Source organism: Coffea arabica, chromosome 7c, assembly GCF_036785885.1.
Source record: "Coffea arabica cultivar ET-39 chromosome 7c, Coffea Arabica ET-39 HiFi, whole genome shotgun sequence".
NCBI classification, from domain to species: Eukaryota; Viridiplantae; Streptophyta; class Magnoliopsida; order Gentianales; family Rubiaceae; genus Coffea; species Coffea arabica.
In genome coordinates, this window is record NC_092322.1 from 3,592,090 (window position 1) to 3,607,900 (window position 15,811).

Below are 15,811 nucleotides of genomic sequence, written 5' to 3' on the forward strand. Positions count from 1 at the left end.
TTTACCATTTAGACAGGAAAATAAGAAAAATACAGCTCCTATATGATTAAACATTCAGAAGCTGAAATTAGTTAATTCTCCTGCTATAACTGATAAAAGAAAAAAATAAGATGGTGGTTTATAGGGAGTACAGATAAGCTTCCTTCTTTTTTTTTTTTTTGGGCATAGGAGGAGAAAAAAGGTACAAAAATACAAGCCATTAATTCTCATGTATGAAGCAGTTTGCGGGTTACTATTTGGAAAAGGAGAAAGGTCCAATTATCCTTCTGAAAAGCCACAAGCAGAAAGAAACTACGTGCCAAAATCCAATACCACTGGTTAATTTTCAGATATACACGACAACAGGTCTCTATTTATGGTTTTATTCTGGGGTGACTGACTCATGACTATCTTAAAGCTTGCCTAGTATCCCCTCCTGTGTTGTTTTATTGTTGCCACATGAACTTCGCCTCACAAAAGCCAAAACTCCAAAACCTATCCAATTCAACTGATCGATCAACGAGCAAAGGCAAGCAACCATGTTTCGGTCTCTCGTGATCAACTATTTCTACATTCTTCACCTTTTTTGCTAAAACAGCACCAAAAAAGAAAGAAAAAGGGGGAAGATAGGGAGGCTAACTTAACTTCTCTTTTCTTCTTCTCCTGTTTTTGGATTCTTGCAGATTTACAAAGAAGAAAACGATGATTCAAGAACTTTTAGGGGAAGCTGCATCCGGAGTATTAACTGGGGGAGAAAGATCAAAGCTGCCCGTTGATAATGGGGTCTCAGGAGCCTCGTCAGCTTCTCCCTCTCTTTCACCATCTCCTACACCTTCCCCTTCGCCATCTCCGTCACCGTCACCGTCACCTTCTTCTTCCGCAGTCACCCTTCCTCCTCCTACAGGCTCATCCACTCCGGAGAGCCTCAGGTGTCCGCGTTGCGATTCTACCAACACCAAGTTTTGTTACTACAACAACTACAACCTCACCCAGCCTCGTCATTTCTGCAAGACGTGTCGCCGTTATTGGACTAAAGGAGGTGCGCTGCGTAACGTTCCCATCGGAGGCGGTTGCCGGAAAAACAAGTCTACCATGATAACCTCATCAGTTATCAAGTCAAGTGCTGGAAAGTTCAAGACCATGGCAACAGAAATAGGAAAATCCAGTTTTCTGAGTGCCTTCGAACATGAGCTCTCTTCCTCTTCTCCATCATCAAACCCTATTCTGTGGGCGTCACCTCAAAACTCTCATTTGTTCTCTTTACTGAAAGCTAACCAAAGCCCTAACCCTAACGCTAGTCCCATGTGCAATAGTGTTGTTAGTACTAGCATGAAAAAGGAGGAGGCAGCCATGCCTGCAGGGTGCTACTCCCTAAATGCTTGTAGCAGAATGGTTGGGTTTGATTCAGAACTCGGCCAGCAGGTTCCTTCAGTTGGTCTTATCAGTAGCAGCTCCGGCTGGAGAAACAGTGAACAACATCAGCAGCAGCAGATTGGTTTTGTACTTGGCCAAGGAGAATTCACTGGAGTTCAAGATTTTTACCAAAGGCTTAGATCATCAAGAAATTGTACTTATCCAGATCATGCTCCGGTAGTCCTGGGTAATATAGTTTCCTCTTCTTCATCGTCGTCTTCCAGTATCCAAGTTTTAGACTCAGCTCCGGTTGCTGTAGCTGAATCCGGCTACTGGAATTCCATCCTTTCGTCGTGGTCTGATATGCCTACAACTAATGGCGCATATCCCTGAGAGTAAATTACTGTACTCTTTCTTCTTTTTCTTTTTCTTTTTTTTTTTCTTTTAAAAAAGGGTTTTTTTTTTTTTAAATTTCTTCAGTGTCTAGTGTTTGTTGTCTTTATTGGGGTTATTTGGTTAGAATTTGTTTCTATATATTACTACTACCAGTGATAGTTTCCTTCCTGTTCCAGAGTGTACTTGTGTTTTACGGGGTGTTTGATTTGTAAGGACAAACCAAGAATTTAGAAGTTTAAAAACGACGAATTTTAATTAAGTAGGTGATCCTAATTACTACTTTTTAATGTTGTTATACGAGAAACACATGATCCAAATCTTCTACATATGCATGCAAATGAAGATTCGTATATATCTTAGAAGATATCTTGGGACTGCTTCAATTTACTTCACAAGTCTGGAAAAGCATGCAGCTAAAACAAATTTTGACATGGGAGAATAATAACTTATCGTCTTGGTTTTCTCAAACTTCAGACCTTTGCTTTACGTTTAACTTAACATTTGTGAAGGTGACGGTGGTGTAAGGGCGGGTTTTGCCGTTTACGTACATTGATGGGTTATTTGTTTCTTTGTGGCATTTGAAAAGGCAGTCTTTCGAAATATATTCTTCCGAAACCAGAAAAAGTGATTCTTTCAGTGGGAAAGATGGCACCTGCAGCACTAAAGTAACAAAATTACCGGTCATTAGATTCCTGATTCCTCTAAAATATTAGGCAAATCTGCTTATATGTAGATTACAGGAAGTCAGACAGCTTCTGAGCAAATCCTACTTAATTAGAATACTATCCATGTGATTCAGACAATCTGATTTTGCTTCTTTCTTTCTTTTTTTTTTTTTTTTTGGTTTTTGGGGGGGGGGGGGGGGGGGGAGGGTTTGGGAGGGTGTATTTTAAAATGACAATATGATAGTGTTTAACTCAGAACAATAGTGATATTAATCACTTTCTCCTGTCACTGATTGATATTAACCATCATAGGGGGCATGATATGCCTCTCGTCATTGGTCTTTTAGCACAATGTATATAATTAAAGGGTGAGATTATCCCTGATAGGTCGTATTGTCCTAAGATATGCCGAAGGCATATAAGTATCTTGGGATTATTAGCAAGTTTAAAATGGAAAGCGTTCAACAAAATTTTTGGGGTACAAAGTGGGTATTGAGCAGAGTGCAAGGTCATAAAAAGTGGATTCAGTTCTGTTTTTCCTTGTATTCTTTTCCTCGTTCACTCAATTTCTTGAACAATGTTTTTATGGACTTGGATCCTCTCTAATGAATTCTCCCTCTATTTGCCACAATACACATTTCGATGTATAACATGTGTCTTCGTTCATTAACGAGGCTTAGAATTATTCAAATTAAAATGATCTTGTCTCTTCTTAATAATTGAAAATACATGTCATCTATTCAGATGTGCATGATGAGAAATCCTGTTTTTATTTTGTTCTTTCAAGAGTGGCAGGAATAATGCGAGAAATAAAGAGTGATGTGGATGATTGCTGAATATTAGTATTAATAATTATAAACTAAAAACAAAGACCTCAACTTTCTACGTACATTTCCGAATATGAGAAAAAAAAAATTTTTTGAGCTGTAAAAGGAACGAAATTCATGGATCCAGATGATAACCTAATTAGTTTTGGTGAAGCCCCGATCGACGCAAGTGGACGAAGAAATTGAAATCAATTAAGTAGTTAGTCGCAATTTCTCATTGTGATTTGATCAGTGGGGTTACCGATTAGGGCCACTCGGACGGGGTGGTCCCTTTATGGGCCAATTGGATTTTCATTATGACCGGAATTGGGCCTCCCAGCACAATGGAAGGCCTGCCTTCTCCTTTTTTTTTTTTTTTTGTGTGATTTATTTCACCATATCCGCTGTTTTTTGGGTTATAAAGTTTTCTTTCATGCGCGCGAGGTAGAAGTCTTCTTTCAAACGACAACAGCAGCAGCAGCAGTTGTCACGTTACCTTGCAAAGAAGGGCATAAGCTACCCATTTTATGATGAAGACTATAAAGACATCTGAATTGGCAATGGTAACAGAGGAATTGGTTCCATTTCACATCCTTTTTCTTCTCGACAGTCACGGCCTCGTAACTGAAGCAGAAGGAGGGGGGGGGGGTCAAAAATGGGAGAGAAAACAGAAAAGAAAAAGAATTTGGACTGCAGCCACAGGCGACTAGGCCTTGGCCTTGCCACAGAGCAACGCATTGTCTGGAATGTCATACTCAGTGTAAAGACTACGTTCACTATTCCAAACCCTCATGTATGCTTCCTGTCCTAAATAGCGCCTTGGCCAGATTTGAGATCTCAAGTTCCACATACCCTTGTTGTCCATTGATATCAAAATTGCAGTCCATCCGTTGGGATATACCTGAATAAGCATGCCACCACATACCTTAGTCAAATGCGTGCATCTAGTGCAGCGGCGGAGCCAGAAAAAATTCTCAATAGAGACAAAAGTAACATTAAAATTTTTTTACCTACTCCTTTTTTAGTTTTTTTTTTAAAAAAAATATTCCTCAACAAGTTGAAATAAAAAGCCTTTTTTTAGTTTATTTCAAATGAAATTTTGTGATCCACATATCCTTTTAGAATATTAGTTCATAAACCAAATTAATGCACCACAATGAAATTTAAGGCCCCAGTGCCCCCACCTTAAATCCGCCACTGATCTAATGCCCGCTTAACCTAAATTGCTGAACAAACCATAACTATATAATTTAACCCAAAAAAAAAAAAAAATTGGCAGAGGGTTGCTTGCATTTACCTGAACGGTATTCCTGGTGGTAGCATCAACAAGATTGTAGAGTTTCCTCATTGTAATGTTCCATTGTCCACCACCATACCTGGATCAATTAATAAGAAACAGTCAGTCGTTAGTTATACTCGAACTGTATGGATTTTAATGAGGTAAAGCGGAAATTAAAAGCAAAAGCAAAAGCCGGGATTTAAACCCCAAAAAAAAAATATTAATGTGGGGAAGAATAGGAAGCTTATTAATTACCCGACAGCCCAGAAATCAAAGCCAGCAAGATGGTAAGATTGTAAATTGTTCTCATTGTTCTGGAAAACAACTTCCATGTAATCGTGAAGAGTGATGCCAAAGACGGAGACGCCTTGAGCTGCGGGGGCAGAAGTAGGGAAGTCCTTGATTGCGTTCAACACGAACACGCCAGAAATGTTGAAGTAGTCAGCAAGCTTCAATGGAGTGCTTGGGTTCACGTAAGAAACCCCGTTAAGCGCATACCGTTTCTTGCCAGAAATCTGCGGGGCAGAGTTGGCTAGCACTATTGTTCTCACAATTGGTATGGTTCCATAATGATACGACCCTTGAGGATTTGGCCTAGCAGCGTTCGCTGTCAAATTCCATCTTCACCACAGTTCAACACACCCCAAAAAAAAAAAGGACAACGCGATTACAACAATTTTCGATGAGGGATTTCAAGAGAACAAATTAATCTCATGGCTAGCTTCCGAATTACAAAGTCGTTGTCTAATAAAAATTGGTGTTGACGATGTTCATAAATTTGCACCAGGTAGCTGGCCTAGCTAGGTACCTGATAGTCCTTGCTTGCCGCATGGACCAGTGAAGTTGGCCGGCGGGTCCGGAGGGCAATGGTCCGGCGGGTTGGGTGGTAGAACCGTCGTAATGAAGGATCGCCGTTGCAGTCAGAAGAGGCTTTGTAAAACGACTGGAGGCCAGTATGTAATAATCCTTGAGGATAGAAGCGCGTAGGGTGACCAGGAAAGTGGAGGATTGGCCTGGGTGAACGTCCAGCGACTCGTAGGAATCTTGCATGGTGTGGGATCCTTCGACTTCTACTAGGACTAAGGTATGACCTTGGATTCTAAAGTTAATTGAACTTACTAGGCACAAGTTTGAGACCCTAATCAAGTAGGTTTGGCCTGTGATTGAGAACAGTATATCACATGTACTATCAGTTCTATGTAAACCGTGGAACGGATAAAAACGTGGAAAAACGAATACCCCATTTTAATTAGGTGCATGCAGGATTACCTTTGATTCCGGTGAACTTAGTAGATTTTGGACTGCCATTGATAAGAAGGCCATCGGGGGGAGGAAACGGTGTGCCATCGTCCAATATTTTCTGTAGTACCTGGAAGCTTATAACATTAAGACTTCTTCTTCTAACCATAATCCCGTGTCCGGGGAAAAAGAGAGAATTTTACAAAAGGGGACATATTAAGAATGAACGAAAGAAACCGATTGGTAGCAAACCTTGTTATCCTTGTTCCACCAGTCACTGACGAGCAGAGTAAATTCATCATACGGTTTTGGATAAGGTATAGGTATGATGGACCTAGCCACAATATTGAATCCTCCGAACCCACCGGCCGCTCTGTGCATCAAGGTGGATGGGTAGTAATTGTAGGTTCCAATTTGATCCTTCATTTGCATTTTGTAAGTCCAATTGGAATTAGGAGGAATCGGGCAATTGGTTCCCAGTACTCCATCTTCCCACGAACCCTTTCTTTGTTTGATACCGTGCCTAGTTTGGCCATAAACCAAACAACAAATCTAAAGTCACTTTTTGGAACAGCAATTTTTAGTCGAGATAATATGATAGGTCCGTGTAGTGGACGATATTGGTAACACACAAACCCGCCAAAAGCACGCTAGGATCTATAGAAGGTCATGAACACTAACCAGGTAATAAGGAAAGGCTCATCTAGCTTGTTGATGACATTAACTATGATGTTGTCATTGGTAATGCAACTAATGGTAGGACCGGGAAATTGCCCGTTGATAAGAATCCCCTGATATATCCAAACGGAGTGGTAACAAATACTAATAATATTAGAAATTGTATGATAATTAGGAGTTGCATGCTTCGTAATTATTTATTTTTAACGAGGGAAGAATGGAATTTAAAAGGCGAGGAGGGGGAAGGGGACTTTGAGCACATACTTAATTTGTTAAAATTATTAAAACCTTTGTTAAATTTTTTTATTTTTTATTTTTTAAAAAGGAAGGGTAGAGTAATCTTGAACTACAAGTGTGAAAATTTACCCTTTGCTTGACACCTAAAGGAGCAATTTGTCCGTACGTAATAACCCATGTAAAAAATCTGTATGGATCTTCAGCTTTCACGTAAGAAGTACTCAACCAAGCCGAGAGACCAAGACAAATGTGGAGCAAAATAGCCCCTCTCATTTTCAATGAGAACAAATTAATCTCTGCCACCAAGAAGGAAATAAATAAATAAAGAGTTTCGTATTACAAGTCCACGAAATGAAAAACCCTATGAATTTTGACGTTAAACGTCTGCCGAAAATAAGCCGAAGGATTCATTAAGTGCTTACTGGAAGAAGCAAAACTAATGAACAGAAAACCAATGGATCCTCCTCAAATGCTTCTACCAAGATTGTGGAAGCCTCCTCAAATAAGTGAGGAGGATTGGGGTGATAGGAGACAAAGTACGCAGGGGAAAAACACTTGTATATAACGAGAGACGCTGCGTATAACATCAGCAACGCCAAGACGGCGGCTCAGATTTCGAAGAAAAATCGAAGCTTTTTCACGCCGCACTTCATGCTCATTAGTGCTGCTTAATTTTAATTTTTTTTTTCCTGCATTGCTGCGAACTTCACAGGCTTAATTAAGGTTAAAAACAGGTTTAACTAGTGGTTGATCAGTTTGACTACACTTTCATGTAAGCTTCAACTCTTTAATTGAGGGAAATTCCGCATTGAATTTTGTATGCATGGGCTTTGTCGGTGGTGAGAGTAATGAAGTAGTAAAAGTAAGGAAAAAAGGCGAGAACAACGCAGCCTGCAGCGGATCAACTCATCGTTATATTAATCAGATGGTTTAAGGTTTACGATGGAAAATCAGATGTTTAGAACAGCTAGTACTACAATCTTAGTAATTAGGGTGTCACATATCAATCACATGGAAGCTTAAAAACTAGGATTAGGACAAAAGTGAGGCTTCCAATCCATGGATGATGGATCCAGCAGCACAGACTCCCGACTCCCGGCCCTCCTTTCTGATCGGAATTAACTGCAGCTTGCCACTTGACGACATATTCTATTCGTATTTGGTTTAGGCATCTAAAGCTCCATTCAGGCAAGTGCCAGGCTTAAATTAAACTCTAAAGGAAGTTAGCACAAGGGAAAATGTTAGCACCAAAAATCTCACGCACCGAAAAGTATTTAATTTTGTATAAATCAATAATAGGGCTAGTTGACTGAATAAGGCCTTAACCCTTCACTTTGATAATTGGAACTATAATGGCGAAGCCAAGCTCAAGAATGATAACATAAAAAAACAAGCAAGGTAGGGAGGAAGTAAAGTTTTCAATTGTTAACTTAACTCAAAATTGCAAACTTGCGGTTGATTTTCCTCAAGGACTTCAGGTCATTAAATAGACAAATAAAAAAAAAAAATCATGTAGCGTATCCCAATACTCGCACCTAAATACAGCCGAATTCTATTTTCCAAACCAATTTTGATACCAATTCTAATTTAGTTATCAAATAAAAAAATATAATTCTAAAGTTACTAAACTTCTAAATATTGCTCGGTTTAAATATGTCAATGGGAAAAAAAAAAAAAAAGCCCCCAAAAAAGGAAAAATATAAAAGCCAACTATTAGCTATTGCATCGAAATGATTATACTCTAGTAATTGTTTAGCAATGGAGCACATGAGTTTCCTACAATCTACGAGATCAATTTATGGTGATCCATATAGCCTGCAGTCTCAAGTCCTACTCTTGGGGCCGCAGACTCAATAATAAGAAAGGGAAAATCAATGCATTGACCTTCTTTTGCAATACCCCATTAAAATAAATCGAGGTCACGTGATAACGATGGCCATTTGGGACGAAAGTCAATACTTAACAATTCATTTTAATTTATAGCGACACTTCTGTGTTTGGAAGTGTAGCTGCTGCAGCGAGCAGCGTCCCCTTTTTTTTTTTTTTTTTTTTGGTTCCGGCAAATAAAGATATTCTTTCATTAATAAGGAACCATCATACATCTAGCTGCCACTGCTAAATCATGAGCCACAGTTACCTGGCTTCTTAAGAACAGCTCAATTATCTAAGAAGCAAACTCCATGTATAATAATGTGCAGTATATTTCAATTACTTGCGCTTTTCTTTCTAACGTTAGAAAAATAATCCACCAAGGAAGAAAAAGTTCTTCGTATTGAGCCTTGTGTTTGAGAAAATTTTTCAATTGAATTGTGTGAGTAGATGATGATGATGATGATGATCGAACACTAATGAGGTTGGCACAGGAGTGACTACTATGATTGAAGGAGATATTATAGTGGCAGCTTGGTAATGCATGAAAGAAGTTACAACTGTCAACAACTGGACGAAACTGAGGCAATCAAGTTAGCCATGGGTAAACTAGCAGTGAAGAGATGGAGGAAGATCATCATACAGAGCTGAAATAAGCAACTGCTCCAACAAATCCAATCAAGATGTGCATTAAATATCAAAATGCACACTATGTTTGACTGCTCCGCTTCACATGTGCTCATTTTGCCTCACGACTAAGAATGTTAATCATGTTAATAATAGAATTAGTGACTATACTTTAAGCATTTTACATGATGAGGAATGAATCAACTCTCTGTGCTATTACGCACTTTTTGTATAGAAATGAGAGGCTTTTGCTCCAAACTGTAAAGCTTATTTTGTGATCAATACAATAATATCGTTTCGAGAAAAAAAAAAAAAAAAAGATGATGATGATGATGATATTGCACGCTTGAAACAAGAAGTCCCTTTGTGCTAAAATTGTACACGGTAGTCTTTTGGCACCCCTCATTTCTTTTTCTTTTTTTTCAGCATCTCATAAAAAGTGATATGACCAACAAGTGCTAATAACAAGAAGGAATCTGATAATTAAGCAGAATTCACATATAAATCAGACTAAATCAAATCACCAGTTGTTGAATAAATCAAGCAAAAGAATAATAAGTTAGCTATAATGTTTAAGGTATACACTTAAATAAGCCCATAATTTTCTTCTCTCTCTCTCTATATAACAGTCAAACTCTTATGACTGAGAAGTAACATATTTAGCCATCATAACTAGATAATGGACTAAGGATGTTTTCCAACAGCTTTGCCGCATAGGAGGACATTAGTTGGTATGTCGTATTCGTTGGCAAGACTAGGAGTTGGAGTGTAGACTCTGAGATAAACCTGTTGTCCAAGATACTGCTTTTCCCATATGGCAGACCTTAAGTTCCACATGCCTTGGTTGTCCAGGGAAACTAAAATAGCCGTCCAAGAATTGGGATAAACCTGCACGAATGCAAGGGATTTTAACTCCACCTCAGTTAAAATAAGAACTAGCAAACTCAGAATACAACAACAGGAGGGGATCAAGGAGGAATTTAGGCCCGTTAAGCATGCACAGTGAGACAATTTGGGCCTTTTTAAGTACCTGTGCAGTATGTCTAGTAAGAGCATCTTCAAGATTGTATGTTGCTCTACTGGCTTGAGTCCACTGCCCAGCCCCATAACTGCTTCACAGTAACAAACAGGATTAGGATTTTATTTATCTCTGGAAAATAAGAGGCATTCCAAGTTGAATCACTCACCCCACAACCCAGAAGTCATATCCATCAAGATGCCAAGACTGCAGAGATCTCTCGTTGTTCTGGAATACAATTTCCATAAAGTCATGGAGAGATGTTGACAGCACAGACACACCATAGTGAGGAGAGACCCCGGAGGGAGAACTCTCAATGGAATTTAAACCAAAAACTCCAGGAATGTTGAAATGATCAGCAAGCTTTAGTGGAGTGTCAGGATTAACATAGGAAACACCATTCACAGCAAAACGCTGCTTCCCATTAATAAGAGGTGCTGAGTTGGCCAGCACGAATCTCTTTGTTACACTGATTTTCCCATAATGAAAAGAGCCCTGAGGGTTTGGCCTGGCAGCATTTGCTGTCAAATTCCACCTACAAGAAGGATTACTCGAGTCATTCACTACTGGTGTTTTATGAACCACGAGGACTGTAGAATCTCTACGACATCTGTAAACAAATATCATCATCTTCGTAGAAGGATGAGAACGATCAAGCACTCTTGCCACTGAGAGATGATTTAAGAAGCTAGCATTGTGTAACTTAAGTTGGAGGTGCAAATCTGCAGCAGTTTTAATAATCTTCCAAAATATAAAAGAAGTGGTTCCAAGGATATGTGCAAAGAAAGTGAAGGAAAAGAATGGTATAATCTGACTCTCGAAGAGTTGAGTGCCTCGCTGAAAACAAATGGTTTATTAAATTAAGGCACCCTTTCTTAAAAAGTATCAGTTACCAGTTCCCCAATTTTTAATTTCAAATTACGATCAGATTTCATTAAGCAACTTATGCTTCGTATTAGACAACGTGCGTACAAAAGATGCCAAATCACTTGCAACTCGTACGTATCTGCAAATTCATACCTCAAGGTTTTGGCTTGATTCAAGGACCATTGGACATCCTTAGGTGCTGGACCAGCTGGCAAGGGTCCGGAAACTGCAGTCCTAGAGTTTGTGTAGTGTAAAACAGCAGTAGCAGTAAGAACTTTTTCTGTGAACCGAGTAGATGCAACAATGTAGTAATCTTTGGGAGGCTGGTCGAAAGTGACAAGAACAGTCGCAGATTGACCCACATGAACATCAAGAGAATCGTAAGTGTTCTGAATGACATGAGATCCCTCAACCTCAACAAGCTTCAATTTGTGGTTTTGAATTCTAAAGTTCAAGGAGGTTTTGAAGCCAACATTTGAGATCCTGAACATGTAAGTTTTACCTAAATAGCAAAAAGAGTTCAGTTATTATCTCCACAAGAAATGACAGGATACACATTGATAGCAAAAAATGTATGGAGTCTTAATACTGTTCCAGGAAAGAAATGTAAAGAGCTTCAACTACTGAGGCTGACCTTGGTCACCGCTGAAGGAAGGATGGGCCTGGCCATTTATGAGGACACCATCTGGGAAAGGCAGATTTTTCCCAGCATCCAACCTCTGCTGCAGGACCTGCAGACATCCAAGACTTAGTAATGTCCATAACCCAGAGTTCTTGTAAAAGCAACTCCATTCTAGTGGCGTTTAGAAACAAGGTTATGTCTTGAGCAAACAAGAGATTTCCATCACCTAATGGGGCAGAGAAATCTACAAGTCTTTTTTCATACCTGCTAAATGAAAGAATCGCTAACAACCTAAAATGCGAAGGGATTGTGACAGGTAGTAGTTGAAGGACATTGGCCAGCGATTATCTATCATACAAGGTTGAAAATAGTGCAAGATCTATTGACTTAAAAATCCTAGTAACACCATTTTACTCAAATTTCAGTAACTCAACGTCATGTTGCTAAGAGTTTTTAAAAAATTAGAAAACCAGCTATAATGTTGTAGTAAATGTTTTGTTTAAGAAGGAATCCATAAAACAAGTCCAACCCTCACCACAATATAAAGATCTGGAGCCTGAATTACGATATTCTTCTTTACTCAGAAAAAAAAAGGTTAATTTTCAGTTTCCAAACAAAAAGCAGCAAAACAAACATGTGTTGGAAGATATACCTCAATTTCAAAACAATAAAAAATAAAGATTAAAAAGACATAAAAAGGTATATGAAATAGCAAGGAGAGTCACCTTGTGATTGTACTTGTACCAGTCACCAATAAGTAAAGTGAAATCTCCAACAGGTTTAGGATATGGAATGGAAATTACAGATCTCTGCCAGATATTGAGCGCTCCGAATGCTCCAGCAGTTTTATGCAGCAGAGTTGATGGGAAATACGTGTAGGACCCAATCTGATCCTTTGCTTGGAACTTGTACGTGTAGTTTGAGTTTGGAGGAACAGGGCAATTAGTTCCCAAGACTCCATCTTGCCAAGAATTCTTTCTTTGTTTTATCCCATTCCTAGGTTTTTTATGAGAGATGAATGTTAACACTCCTCGTATGCATACATGCCCCAAGTAAAATTTCCGAAGACTAAAATTGGATTTCCAGTTGAAATTATGAGGACTGCAAAGGAAAAAAAGAGGCAGCTTTCCTATCGAAAAACTTTGTTGCTGACATTTATGAAAAGTAGGATTGAATGTGTTGCAGCAAAAAATTAGTTATTAGGAAAACAAATATAACAAAACCATTTAATTTAAACACCCAAAACGGCAGAAGACAATTTCAGGGCAACGTTGAGATAGGTACGCTAAAGTAGATAAAGTTGGAGGGTAAAATGGAACGCACCAGGTGAGGAGAAAAGGCTGATCCAACTTGTTGATGAGGTTGAGAATGACATTGTCGTTTGTTACAAGATCAAGTTTGGGACCAGGAAATTGACCATTAATGAGGATGACCTGCCCAATATCATTTTCAACACACCCCAAGAATAAAGAACAAGATCAACCTCAACAAATGGCAAAACAAACAAAAGTGCAAACTGAATTACAACCAACCTGTTGAGAGAAACCCAACGGAGAAGCAGTTCCGTAGGTGACAGTCCATGTATAGTATCTATAAGCATCTTCTGCTGTGACCAGAGAGCCACTACTCCAGAAAGCTAAAATCGCACAAACCAAATAAAGCATAACTGGTCTCCCCATTGTTTACCGTCTAATACTTCAGTGACAGCCCCCAAACCTCTAAATCTGCAATGTTGCAAGTTTTACATCAGACGCTGCCAATACAAGACAAGTGCACGTACGCAGAAGGGATAAATACATTTACTCCAGTTATGCAGCATATAAAGTTTATTATAGTAAGATTAATCTGGCAAGCGTACATAAGTTCAAGTTCGAAGTCATTGAAGATAACTAGCAGATCTAGAAAAAGATTATTGATACTTACGGCAAGAAGAAAGAGTGATGGTACTAGACCTTACTCTGTTTGTCTTTTAAATTGGTAAACTACAAAAATAGATGAACGAAAGAATCTCTCTGTCTTGAGTTTGCTTCTCTGGGTTCTCTGCTTATGCCTATTGTACAGCTCAGAAGCTAGGCAAGTAGAAATGGAAATAAATAGTACCAGCACAGGAGGGGCGGTGCCTGGTCTGCTACTCCCCCTCCCCCAGTAATGAAGGGTGAAGGGTCCAGTCGCCAGTCCCCACCGGGCAGGGATGGTCACAGGGGACGGCGGGGCCTATCCGAAGTGCCAATTCATTCGGCCGCAAATCACGCGTTTCCGCGTAATCATCATAAACAAAACTGTGATCCGGGTTTTACAGCTCAGGATGGATTTCACTTTCATTATTCCACACGTCTTTCTTTATTTCTTTCTTTAGACAAAAAAGGAGAAGAAGTGGTTGATTGTTTAAAACTCCATGAATGCCGGCGTAGTCTGTTCATTTCAAACCACTTTCACAGTCACAACACTAGTAGTCAAATCCGTTAACTAAACTGCATACTAATAATACTACTAGGATTAAAAGTTAAAATACTCCAAATCAATTGACACCTTTTCTCCAGTCCGTCATACTCTAATTCTATTTCTATTCTCCGAGAAATCTGGATGAGGGCACATTGCAATTTCTCCCTTCAACTATCAACAATATTAAATAGCGATAATTTCAGAAACCTCCCCTAAAGTTTCTAACAATTTCAGTGAGCTCCCCTATGGTTTGGAAAATTATGCTTACCTCCCTTGATTTGATAGTTTTAGTAACAAAAGTTTAAAATAATATTGATTTGGTTAATTTATTAAATGAATATCCAAAAACACATATGTGTAATAAGTTTTAATTTATTTTAATTTATAATTATAAGATTATTTAGTATAATTATAAGAAAAAAGTGTCAAATTTTTCATGTCCATAACTATTATAAACAACTATAACAATAATTTTATTATTATAATATGATACTTTTGATGGTTTTTTATTATGAATTTAGATTTATAAGATAGAAAAGAAAATGTTGAAATAATTCGTTTAGAATTTATGAAATTTTGGAGTAGTGGAATTATCATAATTTAGTAGTGCTTTTGGGCCATTTCTTTTTTATTTATTGTTAATTTTAATACAAAAAAAATAGAAAACAAAGATCGACAAAAATATTAGATAACATATAAATTTAACTCGTTATAAAAAATCACTAATTGGACATTTTGTTATAATAGAAACTAGAGGCAATAGTAGTAGTTATATAGTTTTATTGACGAAAAATAAAAAAAAAGGAATAAGAAGGAAAAAGAATGAAAACATAAATTTAAAACTCATTCTAAGTATAAGCATACCAAATAAGGGAATTTCATTAAAATATTTAAGAGTAAAATTATCATTTTAAATAATAAAGGAGGTACGTGTAATTTTTCAAATTTCAGGGGAGTTTAGTAAAATTGTCAGAAACCTCATGGGAGGTTTCTGAAATTACCCCTATTATTAAATATGTTCAACTTAGGTCCCGTTTGGCAAGTGAGTTTTTTTTGGATGTTTATTTAAAATTTTATTGTAGTTCACTGTAGAAGTTGTAGAAAAAAAAATTGAAGTGTATAAATTTTTGGATATTTTGAAGTGTATAATTTAAAATTTTTTGTGAAGTTTTTTAAGATTACTGTAGTTAAAATTGTTAAAAAACTTGTAGCAGGTAAATTTGATAAAAAATTTACTTGTCAAACAAGGCCCTAGTTCATGGCAAAGTCCAATGTTGCGAGCGAGAGACCTAGAAAGAGATCGCTGGAGAAAGGAAAAAGGGACATAGGGAGGAGGGAAGAGGAAGAGGGTAGATTTCAAATTCCCACTCCAGGCGACTTTGAGTTGGTTCGAGACAAATACTTATACCACAAATAATAAATAACATAACATGATGGTAAAATAGTATGCTTGAAAAATTCAGGGGCTTATACGAAATCCGGTGATGTTTAGCCTAATGAATCGCATTTGACTTTTCTTAAAATTTTTTTTTTTGTCTTTTTGTTAGGTACTGAATCAAATAAATAATTATTTCAAGTCACGAAGCGACAACTTGTGTTGCACTAGCTTCATTGTTACTTTTTTTTTTTTTTTTTGTGCGGTGGAAATATAAATATTGGTAGGCGGATATCTGCGATAGAAATTATGAATGTCACTGTTCACAACTTCACATGCGTAGCCGGAACTTGCACACC

The 15,811-nt window shown here is 37.9% G+C and overlaps 3 protein-coding genes across 7 annotated transcripts; 1 reads left to right on the plus strand and 2 right to left on the minus strand.

Moving 5' to 3' along the window:
- Positions 1–360: 360 nt before the first annotated feature.
- On the plus strand, positions 361–1,987 carry LOC113701389 (uncharacterized). The gene has a single exon (XM_072056471.1). It carries the CDS (start codon positions 682–684, stop codon positions 1,723–1,725), a length of 1,044 nt encoding a protein of 347 aa, XP_071912572.1. The 5' UTR covers positions 361–681; the 3' UTR covers positions 1,726–1,987.
- A 1,760-nt stretch (positions 1,988–3,747) lies between these two features.
- On the minus strand, positions 3,748–7,170 carry LOC140010397 (L-ascorbate oxidase homolog). Of its 2 annotated transcripts, XM_072057245.1 has the most exons (9): positions 7,055–7,170; positions 6,762–6,928; positions 6,399–6,508; positions 5,970–6,240; positions 5,748–5,847; positions 5,287–5,635; positions 4,734–5,099; positions 4,497–4,575; positions 3,748–4,100 (listed from the first exon to the last, which is right to left on the minus strand). In XM_072057245.1, the coding sequence occupies exons 2-9, from the start codon at positions 6,903–6,905 to the stop codon at positions 3,906–3,908; spliced, it is 1,614 nt and encodes a 537-aa protein (XP_071913346.1). In that variant the 5' UTR covers positions 6,906–6,928; positions 7,055–7,170; the 3' UTR covers positions 3,748–3,905. The 2 variants fall into 2 exon arrangements, with proteins under 2 accessions (XP_071913346.1, XP_071913347.1); XM_072057246.1 differs by having other exon boundaries at positions 6,762–7,148.
- Positions 7,171–9,639: 2,469 nt separating this feature from the next.
- LOC140004177 (L-ascorbate oxidase homolog) lies at positions 9,640–13,845 on the minus strand. Of its 4 annotated transcripts, none has more exons than XM_072057213.1 (9): positions 13,736–13,845; positions 13,168–13,359; positions 12,959–13,068; positions 12,361–12,631; positions 11,648–11,744; positions 11,167–11,515; positions 10,316–10,681; positions 10,159–10,237; positions 9,640–10,016 (listed from the first exon to the last, which is right to left on the minus strand). In XM_072057213.1, the coding sequence occupies exons 2-9, from the start codon at positions 13,312–13,314 to the stop codon at positions 9,813–9,815; spliced, it is 1,623 nt and encodes a 540-aa protein (XP_071913314.1). In that variant the 5' UTR covers positions 13,315–13,359; positions 13,736–13,845; the 3' UTR covers positions 9,640–9,812. The 4 variants fall into 4 exon arrangements, with proteins under 4 accessions (XP_071913314.1, XP_071913313.1, XP_071913312.1 ...); XM_072057212.1 differs by having other exon boundaries at positions 13,588–13,785; XM_072057211.1 differs by lacking the exon at positions 13,736–13,845 and adding an exon at positions 13,593–13,730.
- Between the last annotated feature and the right edge of the window lie 1,966 nt (positions 13,846–15,811).